Source organism: Eurypyga helias, unplaced genomic scaffold, assembly GCF_000690775.1.
Source record: "Eurypyga helias isolate BGI_N326 unplaced genomic scaffold, ASM69077v1 scaffold4162, whole genome shotgun sequence".
Taxonomy (NCBI): Eukaryota; Metazoa; Chordata; class Aves; order Eurypygiformes; family Eurypygidae; genus Eurypyga; species Eurypyga helias.
The window spans coordinates 47,410-60,497 of record NW_010237694.1 but is presented as its reverse complement, the minus strand read 5'-3'; the positions used below and the strand labels follow the sequence as shown (position 1 = coordinate 60,497).

The following is a 13,088-nucleotide window of genomic DNA, read 5'->3' as shown; positions in this document are numbered from 1 at the left end:
ATAATTCTTTCCTTTATCCCCCCCCCCCCCCCAGTGGCATTGTTGTGTGTTCCATCTTTGATGTCTAAAACGAAAACTTTTGTTGGACAAAGCATCATAATGAAGCTGTGATGATGCATCTGTTATTGAGTCTTTGGGAGGGGTGGACATCATTGTGTTTGGGGGATAAAGGGAATAATATTCAGAATAATGAGCATTTAATTCTACACCTGCCTAATATTTCATAAAACATCTTTCTGTGCATAGAAATGGTTTGTTGCACAAACTTTGTCTTTAGCAAAATGGACTGACCTACTAGAACACAACTAGCAAGCATTTTGATTGAGTGTTATTAATTCAATAATACTTTGTTTATTAGTGAAGCCAGCAAGAACTAAGTGTTCCATTGAAGGATCACAGGAGATCGGAAAAGATGTTACCTTGAAATGTGCATCACAAGAAGGATCCCCACTTTTGTTTTACGACTGGAAGAGAGTATCTGGCACACAGGAACTTCCTGCCACTTCTATGCCGAGTACTGTCAAACTTTATTTATTATTCTGAAATACTTGCATTTGTATTTTTTGCTTATCTTGACTTGTGAGCATCTCAGTATAGAGTAGTCAAGATGAGTGTCACTTCTGCCCTCTCACTGGATAATAAAACTGATTTTGAAAAAAGTTGGATTATATTTCCCAGTATGAATAAAAAAATGTTTCAAGCTTTAAAATGAGGTTCTTACCATTAGGCTGCAAAATCATGCTCACACATGCCTGAGTGTTGAGTTCTCTTGCTTGCTGATCTTGGCTGCTTTTGTGCTGAGGTAGACAGTAAGGAAGTGTCTAGACCAGTGGTGAGAGCTGCCTTCAGGGAGGTGGAGGTAAAAAGCTTTAATCTTAATAGAGATTGAACTGAGGTCTTCACTTCCTGATTAAATGGCAGAACTTCTTGCTTAAAAATGGGTACACGTCTTTAGAAGAAAAGTAGTCATGAGTAACAGAGAAGGGAAGGCATACCCTCTGCTTACAAGAGCTGACATACAGGAAAGAGTTATGCTCTGAATTTTGACAGAGGGATTCCAAATTATTGTAGTGGTGGTATTGGATTTTGATTGTGAGAACTTCATTGTAGAAGGTTAATTTGTGAGTTTTGTCTTTGGGAAAGTTGTTCTGGAATATTTTTTTTGAAGAGTATTGCTCAGTATCAGCTCTTTCTGATCTCTGTAGTTATGAAAGCCTTAAACCTTAAGATGGTGGGGTTTCCTTGGAGATGAAGCAGTTTAAGAACCTGCCTACAAATAGACATTTTAACTCAGGTTATGTAAAATGTAAAGGACAAAGTGGATGTCCAGGGGGGAGAGAGAATAAGCTGTGTGGTTCTTCCTCATAGGGGTTTCCTGTCCTCCTGTAATTTATGCCTCAGGAAAATCTGACTTGGCTTCAGTGTAATTGGTTTAAAACAAGCAAAAAATAACTTCTGTGAACTTCTTCAGATTCCTTTAAACTGCTGTAGTCTATTAGAATATCTAATATCTTACAACACACATCTCTCAAAATCAGCTACATATGAAAAATCTTGTTGTTCTTCATTTTGAACTTGCCTCCTGATAGTGCTGTTTGATATCCCTTTATTTCTTGTTTTGAGAGTGAACAGTTGATCACTAATGTCCTTCTCTGTACCATTCAAGACCTTAAGTTTCTGTTGTTATTCCCCTTCTTTCTCTGTTAAGACTTCATCTAAGGGCTGGGTTAATAATTCTGTAGTATTCAATATGAAATTAAACTTTGGGTAATGGTAAACTTTTTTACCTTTTGTTTGTAGATAAAAATACAGGGGAACTTCTCTTGAAAAATGCCTCTCAAGACTATTCTGGTATATACAGTTGCGTTGCCTCAAACAGAGTTGGCACAGATGAATGTTCTGTTGAGCTGAATGTCACCCCTCGTAAGTGTTTGATTTGTAATGGTCACAGTGTTTTGTGTATTAAAATAGAATGTTGCCTCTCTAAACTCCTAAAATGCTAAAGCCAACCCGGTTGGGTAACTGATGGTTGCCATTTCAAGTCTTTACTTCCCAAAATGTTGCTTTTTATGCAGAAAGCTGTAACTCTTACTGTTGTTCTAAGTGCATGTGACTGAAGCATACCTTCTCTGCTTCAGTGATACACTATTAACCTGGATCATGAGGACACAGCGCTTTTAATGTTGAGAGAAAAGAAACTGGTCGTATAAATTTGACTCTTAACAAACAGTATTGTTATTTATCTCTTCTAGCTATAAATACAGCTGGTGTAATTGCTGGAGCTATTATAGGAACTCTGCTGGGTCTTTCTGTACTGGCTTTTCTTGTCTTCTGCTGTTGCAAGAAACATAGAGAGAAGAAGTATGAGAAAGAAGTACATCATGATATCCGGTAATGACATCTAATTTCTGAGCAGTATTATTTGAAGATTAACTTTAAAATGTGTATTTCTGCAAGTAGCAGCATTTGAGAAGTCTGTCTTAATCAGGAAAGTTTATTAACATACGAACAGCTTGTCAGAGAACTTTGGTTTGGATATGGCGTAGGTAGCTATGTCTAACTTCAGTAAAGATTTCATCAATTAATACTTAATTTTTTTTTTTAACTTAAAGCAATATATGAGCCTATTGGCTACTGTGTCAGAATAGAAAGAAACAAACAGAAAATTTGTTTTGTAAGCTGTCACGTAGTAATAGTGACTGAATTCTTGTTCTGCAACTGTTTTTGTTTCAGAGAGGATGTTCCACCTCCGAAAAGTCGCAGTTCAACGGCCCGCAGCTACATAGGCAGCAATCGTTCTTCTCTGGGTTCGATGTCTCCCTCAAATATGGAAGGATACACCAAAACTCCGTATAGCCAAGTCCCAAGTGAAGACTTTGAACGTACTCCTGGTCAAACCCCAGCCTTTGCACCTTCAAAGGTAGCTGCACCTAATTTAAGTAGAATGGGAGCTGTTCCTGTGATGATTCCAGCACAAAGCAAAGATGGGTCCATAGTATAAAATATTATTAATTTAGTGCTGTTTTTAAGTGTTCATTGTAAGTACTAGAGAAAACTACTGTGTTCATCCCTCATTTAAACAATGGCATGCAATTTTCCTTGAAGAAAACGAACAAGTTAATTTGAAAAGCCACCAATTCTCATTTTTAAAATTAAAGTTTTTAGTGTATGACTACTTGCTAAAAGCATTGAACTTCCTGAATAAATATCGGACACTGAAGGTATCTGGACCTCTGGTAGGTTGCTGAAGAGACACTGTCAGCTAACGTGCAGTTCTGAATATGTAACAGCGAGAGACAAGTGAGAAGTAACAAAAGCATTTCATATGTAGACCGTGAACTTTCTCAGAGTTCCTGAAACATTATCCTCAGGTTTGGAATAACAAATACTTTAACTTGCCCATTGTCATGATGAAATTGCAGGAGGCTTGAAATAATGAGGATGACTTTGAATTCTGTACTTACGCAGTTCTTGAGCCTGGTAATGTTTGTTCAGAGCACTTCCTGAGCTCTTATTTCAGGGGCTACCAGTTATTTGATTGGTTCAGTTAATTTAATGAGTCTATTCTGAATTTAAAATTTCAGTTAATGGAAATGTGACAGGAGACCTTGCAAGCTCTTTGAAACATGAATTTTTCTGTAATAACTGTTTCTACTCCTGCCAGATAACTTAGTACTTATGTTCTCTGATGCAAGAGGTCCTTTGAGGTTGTTGGTAGTGGTAACTAAGCTTTAAACTCTATAGGTCAACTGTTGCTGTTGCAGTGAGAATGAATATGTATCTGTATACACGTCTTAATTGTACCTTGCATTTTCCAGAGCCTGTTCAGATTCTAAGGCAGTGCTCTTACTTTTTTCCCAAACTGATTACCTAGAAGCTCCATGGGATTTTAATGAAAGCTGTTAGGTAACTGGTATTTGATATCTGTCCTCTTGCTCTACCGTCACTTTGGAAACATTTTTCCCATATAGGTGTAAGCAGTAGTTAGCTTTTTACTTAAGATGCTTGTGTCTTTCTCCATGAATCTGCAAGGACTTTAAAGCTCATTTCTCCTTGCCTCTTCAACAGCCCTAAATATTCTTATTAGCAGACATTTAGATAAAAAAAGAGCAAGAGTTTCATGCCACCAGAACCTGAGAGGGAGTAGTTATTGATGCAATTGTTGACACAGATCTCATGTTTCAAGAATAAAAACCCTTCTCAGTTTTGCAAACATGAGGCATGACAAGAGTAACAGAACAATTCCTTATCTCACCTTCACACATACTTAAGGAGTTTTGATAGCTTCTGATGACTGATACTATATAGCCGTGGAAGCTGGATTTAAAGCTTAGTGCAGTTGGAATCTTTTTGTGGATTTTTCTCTTCCTTCCTATTTTTTACTTTTCTTTCCTCCTCCTGTGCTGGGGGGCTGGGAGAGGGAGCCCCTTCAGCTTGTTCTAGCGATAGATGCTAAACTGCAAGGCATTTTTGAAAACTCTAAAGGCATATAGTATGTGGCACTGATGTTGATGAAGGAAATACCTGAATAGCCTGTTGAAAGATGTTAGGATTATTTGTATGTAGCAGCAGTGTGAGAGAAAACGTTTCCCCAAACTTATAGGTTTAGTGTCTGCTTTTTTTGTAGCTGCTAATAGATCTGTGATAAATTCTTTGGCTTACTACTAAATGTTTGTCCTATCTATAGTTAGGTGCACAATTTTTGGCTGGCACTATAAATGTAAAGAACATACCCTTCATACTGAATTTAGAAACTTGAATGGCTACTAAGTATTCTAGACATAGTTTTACACATTTGGGACATTTTAGATTGTAAACTGATACTATTAGAGATCAGGTTTTTTAATCTTTCATGCGTGCCTTTTCAATAAACTTTGCCTGATTGTAGCTTCACTTTTTATGAAAATTCTGGTGCCTAAATTTACTGTTCGAACAGGTGCTTAGATGATGGTACAGTTCTTAAAACACGACACTGTGATCTCATTTCTTGATTCTTATGTACTATTTATACCTCTTCATGCCTATTCTTGGATGTAACTTCAGTGTCTCTCTCTGTATTGTTCTGTATTTCAAAATGTCAGTTACTCCTTCACTTGCTAATTATGATCTAAGTGTTTATATTCCTGAAAACTGTTCAGTTGTACCAGTGGGATGGATGATGGGCTTGTACTTCTGTGGTAAATAATAGGTTTAGTAACTGTGCCAAACGTATGTTCATGAAGAACAATAGATGAGGGGACATCTTCTTGCATCCAATTATTGTGATAGAAGAGACTTCTGAGATTTTAGTCATGTACTGATTGCTTAACTTGAAACTAAGGCCTTCCTTAATTAAAAGGGTATAGTTGTTATAAATACAGGTTGGGTACAAAACTAAACTGAATCACAGACTGAGAGGTAGCTATAAACCTAAGCAACCAGGCAACAAACCTAATGAATTTGGTTCTTAGCCATCTGTGGACATATGTGAGATCAGATGTAGGCTTTGATTTTTTTTGTTTGCTTTTGTGGGACTTTGTGTGTGTTGGTATGGTTTTGTGGGTTTTTTTGTTGGTTTGTTCGTTTTTTGGTTTTGGTGGGGATTTTGGGTTGGGTTGGTTTTTTTTCCTGTTTAGCCTGAGACTGTTTTCAGTCAGGTAAGCCCTAAGATACTCGAACAGAAACTTTTCTCACTGAAACATACAGAGCAGAGTTTACACATGCTTAATGCTCTGTCAGCTTGTACAAAATAATAAATGGACAGAAGGACAGCGTGATGTGCCCTCAGAGCCTAGCTGTTAGGCTTAGCAGCCTTGACAGTGTCTGTCTATTTATGTAATTGCATGGAAAATAAAAGAAATAGAATCTGACATAGTCCTTATCTGAAATAAAGAACCTCTGACTTGGGGTGAACTTTGCCTCATCTTGGCATCATCATGCCTTTTTGAATGGATACAACACTACTATGAAAGATAATACTGCTATTATAAATTATTTATTTAGTCAGTAGATTGTTCACTTACACTGCATTGTGATTCTTAAAAGCAGCTACCATAGTTTAGCAATGATTTTTAGCTGTGTAGGAGATGAACTGGTTAAACACGTGAGGTGTCCGATCTTACAGATAACTCTAACAGAACTTTTCTAGGAAGTAATGGCAGCTGATACACCAGTTAGAAGGTGGCATTTTTAATGTCTCACTTTATTTAAAAAAAAAAAGGGGGGGTGGGAGGGAGGGCGTGGGAGGAGGGTGGTGGTACCATTCTGTAAATACTCAACGTGAACTCAAGAAACCTCTAGTTAATGTCATGACTGTAAACTTGCCTGTTGAGGACTACTATATATGGAAGAAAAACCTCAATTTTAGCATGGTGTGAATAAAGTGTTAGACTTGTAATACTGTAGAGGTCATGTTACACTTGTCCATACATTACAAGTGTTTTCATAAACTTTCTGAAATGGATATTTAAAGATACTTGTGTGAAACATCCTTACCTAAAAATGAATACTTCTTCCAAAACGGTGTGGTGCACAGAAATGCCTTGTTGGAGGGGTAAAACATGACTTCTGAAAGCAATGTACAATGCATACATCTTCATCAACTGATAGTCACGTTCATGTTAGATGTATGCTTCCTGCTTAATAGTACAAGTGAGACTTTGTAATTGCAAGTTTTTCTGTAATGCTGAATATTGTATATTACTGGTTTCCACGTCAGGCTTTTCGTTTTGTTCTTAACGGTGTATATTCTGGATCACTTTAGATCTTTTTTCCAGTCTAAAGACAGAATACTATTTGTGTCACTTAAACCTTGTTTAATACGCTTGATAGGTGCTTTATGGGACCTTTTGGTATTGGTCTTCTAGCACTGAGGCACAGCTCAATTGAAATTGGAGCAATAATATTTCCTGGAATCCAAAACGTTAATGATGATGTGTTAACGCTTCTCATGCACAAAGCATGGACTTGAATACTAACATGAATTTCAGAATGAGGTTTTATATTCACACTTTTGGGGGAATGGTATTTTAAAATAAAAGTATTGTGAGTGAATTTGTAAAAATAAAATCCAGAATTTTAAAATGCTGTAGTTCCATGACAGACTTGTGTACTTTTTGAAATAAAACTGTTGGAGAAAACAGTAGTCTGTCTTCTTTTAAAGCAGCACTTGTGTATGGCTTCAGCTTTTTCTTTATGTAATTGGAAGTGAACTAATAAATAAGGCTGTGTGTACCATGCCAGCATCAATAATTTTATTTCTTGTTTTATTTTCCCCCATTAATTTCTAAGGGAGATAAAACTTCAGCTGTTTTAAAACATGCACTTATTTGTGGTTTCTAATTGTAGATATACAGATGTAATGATCAATTTTAAAAACATACCGGAGCAATGTCAACAGTTTGAAATGTAAGGCTGGAAAGGCACTTTAGATTAAATCTCATCCCTCCTTATTTTAGGTAGAACCAAAAATTCCTGACACTGATACTCTTGTCTTTTGAAATTCAAACAAGCAGGTTTACAGCACTGAACACATACTGATAAAATGCTTGGGTTGATATTGTCAGTTAATGTACATCTTTTTTGATTCAAATGAAGTTGACTTTGGATACTCCCCACCCCTTGGCCTTGCAAGTCAACTGATTACTGTCCTTGTAATTTTAGCTAACATAACTGCAATTTCTCCAGTGTTGTCTTGGGCATGTATTTAGTTTTAGGAAACAAAGTCAGGCATTGCATTAATGGCATGTATAATGTTTATACCATTGGAGGCCTAATTAGTTTATGTTTGATCATAATCTATGCATATCTTCGTATGTTAATGCGTACCTGTGCCATGCTATGTGTATGTTTCAGTCACTTCTTTGTGTACATAAAAAAACCTGTTTGCAAGTGTGCACAAGCATATGAAGTTAAATGGAGTACTGGTGGAAAAAAATGTTTAGGAATGTTTTTCCTATTTCAAATGAAGGTTTGTGCTTAAATACAAAAGGAAACCTAATCAAAATGAAGGTTCAGATTTGTCTCTATTTGTAGAAGTCTAAGAAACCTTTCTGCACCCTTTTAACATTAATGTCAAGACTTAAGCTCAAGCTTCCAGTTTTGTCACAGGTGGCATTGTGTGCCTCTGCTGCTCCAGGTCTTTTATTTGGAGATGAGATAATTGTTTCTCAAAAGATATGTCTTGCTGTTTTTGTTTTGTTTTGTTTTTTCTCTGAACGTCTTAGACTGACTGTACTTGGAGGTTACTATTGCAAATTTTCTTCTCAGACAGAGAAGCTTGGGTTCTTCCAAGGTCTATGATAAAGTTGATAGGCAATTAATTGTTAGTATGTTTTAGAAAACAGTTAATGCCAGTGACTTAGTCTTGCTTTCTTGTGTGCAAAATCCATAAAACAAAACTGAAAGAGTTTGTGAAGAAAACAGCCGATCAAGGAGCAAAAGCAAGAGTGAAAGAAGCTATGAATGATGCCTGCCTTTCCAAGTCTCAGGTTACTCTAAAATCACCTTTCACTTGTGGGATGGCTGTAGGTGGTTGCTTATGACATTAAGACTTGTGTCTTAGTATAAAAATAACGTGTATACTTGAGTTATAATGATCCTGTTGCTTTTTAAACGTGCATTAGGCTCTTTGCAGAATGGTACAGGCTCAGCTATCAGAAGAATATGAACCTTTGATTTTATAGAATAACCACTCTGGCAGAAAACTGGCTCAGAGGATTGCATTGTCCCTGCTTCTGATGTCCATTCTAAGTCAAGTTTCTGAAAATAGGGATCCTTTAAGCATCCTTTGGGGTTTTTTGTTGTTGTAGGTCAGTGTTAGTGTAACCCTCTAAGTTGGAGTTTTGAAGTAATCAACTTCAAGGTGTTGAGTGCTGACGGGATTGCTTTGAATATTCCAAGTTGATAGCATTTAGCAGCAGCTGCTGATAGCCAGGTCCTCATTTTAGTGGATCAGCAGAGCCACTGAAATTTCTTTTCTCTTTAGATAGCACTGATCAGATGAAGGACAATTCTATCATATTATTCAGTAAACGTTGAGAGTTGTGCAACTCGTGCCATGTCGTATGATCTCAGGATTGCTAGGTGACAGGAGGGGAGTCGCTTCACAAAGTTGAGTGTGTTGGTTACACAACTTGGTTATGTAACGATTTTAAAACATGGCACTATTAGAAGAGACATTAACATCTGAAAGCACATCATTTTACCTTCAGTAATCTAATTTTTTCTTCAGGGAAAAACCTCTGGAGGCAGTATGTCCGCTGGGAAGCGCAGAAAGCTGTGTGATGCAATGACAGTTGTCCCACTTCTCAGGGCTGGATGCTGTGGCTCTGTGAGCTGCAGGCAGGACGGAAGTTTAGTGTTGTACCTGAACGATATTGGACTCTGTTCCCAGAGTACTCCTCCTAATTGCAAAACAGGGAGAGAAAAGCCATGAGTCTGATCAGTGTGTTCAGGAGGGATCTGAATTCTGGAAACAAATGGGCTGTTCAGCTTCTTGAAGTCTTTTCCTACGCTGGTTTCTAGCAATGTTTACCTGATTTAGAGATTTTCAGACAGTCTGCTAAAGATTTCAGGTTGATTATATGGCCATCATATCTTTATTGTTAAAATTGCAAAGTCTTGTACTCTACCATGAAGTCATTTCTCTGTGTGATGATTTTGGCTATATTACTGGTAACAATGCTGTATAAAGAAACAGTCAGAAGCTGTGGACAAGTCTCCTGAATACCCTGTGTGGAGCAAACGGTGACAGCACAGCTTCTCAGTGCTCTGGCCCCAAATACCTCCTCTGGTGCAGTGGCCCCTGAGGTTAAGTAGCAACTCATTCAGAATGTGGTATTGAGGAATAGTAAATCAGATAAAAAGCTATTAAAGTAATTTCATCTACTACCATTAGTATAATAGCTTCCAATTATGTCAATTTTCCAAATTATGTTTTGTGTGAATAGGAAAGAAACTGAAATTTAGTTTCTTGTGGCCAGTTACTTCTGTGCAAGTGAAGTAATACCTTCTTATAGCTTATGATATGGCCCGTTCTGTGACTTCTAATTGAAACTTATACAGGATTCTGAATCTCCATATTTTATATCACTTGGTAATATTTTTACTTGTGAAACAGCAGGCAGGATTAGTCAGATTTCACAGAAGTTAATGTGCAGCAGAATATCCATTCTCAGTGTTTAGGGCTTCTGACTGCAACCAGCAGCATCTCGCTAGTCATCTGAATGGTGTTTCTGAGAAAATACTTGCTGGAATCAAAACACTCGTGCTATGCCTTACTTAACTGTAGGAGATTAAGATAAAACTGTTACTGAAGATTTCCATGTACTAGTAGAACAGCTCAGGTGGGAGGGATACTGATAGCCTTAGACCAGAAATAGAGACAAGTGGTGGTAAAGCTGCTGAATCGCTTGTGACTGCTGAAGAAGATGACAACTCTGGGGCACAGCTGGTGGTTTGTGGAACATGTCAAAAAGCTTATGTTGTGGCTGCTAGCACCAAACAACTTATCCGGATAAATAAAATGCCCTTCCATGTCACTTCCAATCCTGTAACTGTCAAGAGCAGAAACAGTCCATCTAAGCTCTAAAATACAAAAGAAAAGCTTGCAATTACTTTAATATATATTTCCCTGTTTCTTGTTGGTACACAAGAAAAATTACAACTTACTAAAGGGACTCAGCTTCAGATGAACTGTTTGGTCTTGCCCTGGTTTCGTCCTTGCGTTCTGTAATTCCATATGAAATTGCTTACGAGTTGCAATGTCTCTTTCTCTCACTTCAACTTGAGTTGTGGTTTGGGTGACCTCTTTACGTAACCTGTTTAATTGAATTTAATTTACCTTGCTTCCCTATTTAAGATGAGAAAACTCACTGTGTTTAAAAGACAGTACATTTTTTTTTTTTAAAAAAAGAGGCTGTGGTCTCCCATACTGTCTCCAATCTGCTTAGGAAAAAAAAAAAACAACCTAAAACACTTTATGGCTAAATATAAGTGCTTTGTATTGAAACAAAGTAATACGTGCTGTGTTTGGTCATACTGAACACTGCCTTGGGTCAGCCGCCTGGACAGCCTGCACCCCTTTCCCTCTGCGGCTGAACGCGGCCGTGGGTCTGTGCCGGTGTTTTGCAGCGACTTGCTGAGCAATGTTAGGTTTTCCAGCAGAAGCAAAATAACCTTCTTAAGTGCTGGAAAGTTATTTTCTTATTCCTTAGGAAAATAATATAGGTAAAAAAAGGGTTATTGTAACCTGTGTTAAGGTGTTTTATTGTATAAGCTGTGACGAAAAAGCTGTAAGCTATTCAGAGATTAGTTAAAGAAACACAGCTGAAGTATAAATGTAGTTTTTTGGTGGGTTTTAACAGTTGTGGTGAGAAAAGATATATTAATATTACTTTTACACACACTGTATTGCTAGGCTAGAAGTACATACTTGTTTTATTTACCAACAAAAAAAGTGTAACTGAAGCCCAATTGACTAGTATGGGCTAGAGCTTAGAGTTAGTTGTTAAAATGTCTCGGAAACTTTCCTCAAACTGAAGTTAGTCACCAATGGTGTATCTTCATTTGCAGCTCATTCAAGGGAAAAAAAAGTCCTCAGACACATCGTAACTGTATCTGTTGGTTTTCTTTTAGGAACAAGACAATGAAAACTGTGACTCTTGCACAGATAACGTACAGTTCTGATCATGCTAGACTTGCTCGCTTGAAAGGCATTGAAGTTCTAAACATCAATTACATGGTTTTGAAATCAAGGTTATGTTGCTACTTGAAGTTTAGGTGTATTATTTAAATATATGCATATCAATGTGATTTATTTTTTTTAATAGTGCATGAACTGGGTGGGCAGGCAGGAATTTCAGACAACCCACTGAAGTCCTTTATTCCTAGATGAAAGATCTGGAAGGAGCATTAGAGCCTTTATGCTCAACAGCCCTTTTTGTTGCTTGAATTAGCATAATTTCCCTGTCCTTGGTGTTACCTGGGCAAGCTCAGATTGTAATCAGCACTCTGAAGGAGGGGTCCAGCTGAGGGTGACAATTGGGTCATTGTATTACACATGTGAATTTTAGTCTGACAACATCCCATGTCTGTGCCAACCATATTAACTAGTTAACTTGTTGCTGGCTTTATAGTTTGTACGTGGGGAAAAATTGCTAAGCACACAAAGAAGCTGAGGACATCTTTAATGCTTGGCATGGCTAACAGACGCTCACTCACCTGCAGTCACAACAATAATAAAACAATCCCAAGGCAAGGGAGTTTGATGAACAAAGTGGAGGATTAGGGTTGATCTCTTGGCTTTGTCATGGCTCGGCCATCTGATGTTTTTGGTAATGTTGACATATCGTTATTCCTTGGCTTCGTCGTCTGTTGAAATGGAGGTAGTTTTGTTGACCTTTAGGGATGTTTGGAACTGGCTTCACGTCGCACTGTCATTTTCTTAAAGCAGTCCTTGATGAGCCTTTTCAGTCTTCACCAGCTGCCCATCTAGTGCTTATTTTCACATCTCTCATAATCACAGAGGATTTTCAAATATATGTATTTAAAGACAGTTACCTTGGTCAGAGCATCTGGGGTTGTCTGTCTCCTGCTGTTTGCTTTTTTTATTAATTCTGTTATGACAATAGTCACTCTCAATATTTCTAGTGTGCTACCTGGCTATTTCAAGTTGCAGTAAAAATAATAGGGCAGATCTCATTAGGCAGTTTCTTGGGGGTGAAAGATCCCCCAGAGCCTATTGCCAGTGCAAGGGGAAACGTGTTATCTCTGGAGGCTTGGTCAGAGATCCCAGCTTGGATGCCTGCTTGGCATCACCTCCGGAGGAGACGGTTTCTCTCTCCTTCCACTCAACAGCATGTAGGAGAGAATATTCACTGGGCTGGTGCCCTTCAGCTGGATTGCTTGGCATTCCCTCCCCACCCTTTTCCCTGCTGTTCACTGGTGTGTTGGAAAGAATTCTCAGAGTAAGGTAGTTAACCCTATTTATTTTGCAAATACAGAATCAAGATGTATTGCGTACTTATCATTACTGATAACGGTGTTATCTAGCCGTGTGTACTTGCACTGCCAGGCTGGGATGCAGAGAGAGATGTAAAGCTCCTTGT

General features: G+C 37.9%; 1 protein-coding gene across 2 annotated transcripts in view; it reads left to right on the top strand.

Moving 5' to 3' along the window:
• Positions 1-3,216, top strand: part of CXADR (coxsackie virus and adenovirus receptor) — a 10,309-nt gene extending 7,093 nt beyond the window's left edge. For both annotated transcript variants that reach the window (XM_010147540.1, XM_010147541.1), the window contains 4 exons: positions 359-514; positions 1,801-1,923; positions 2,253-2,391; positions 2,734-3,216. In XM_010147540.1, coding sequence (XP_010145842.1) covers positions 359-514; positions 1,801-1,923; positions 2,253-2,391; positions 2,734-3,001 — 686 coding nt within the window. In that variant the 3' untranslated portion in view covers positions 3,002-3,216. The remainder of the gene's footprint in view (positions 1-358; positions 515-1,800; positions 1,924-2,252; positions 2,392-2,733) is intronic.
• Positions 3,217-13,088: the final 9,872 nt, after the last annotated feature.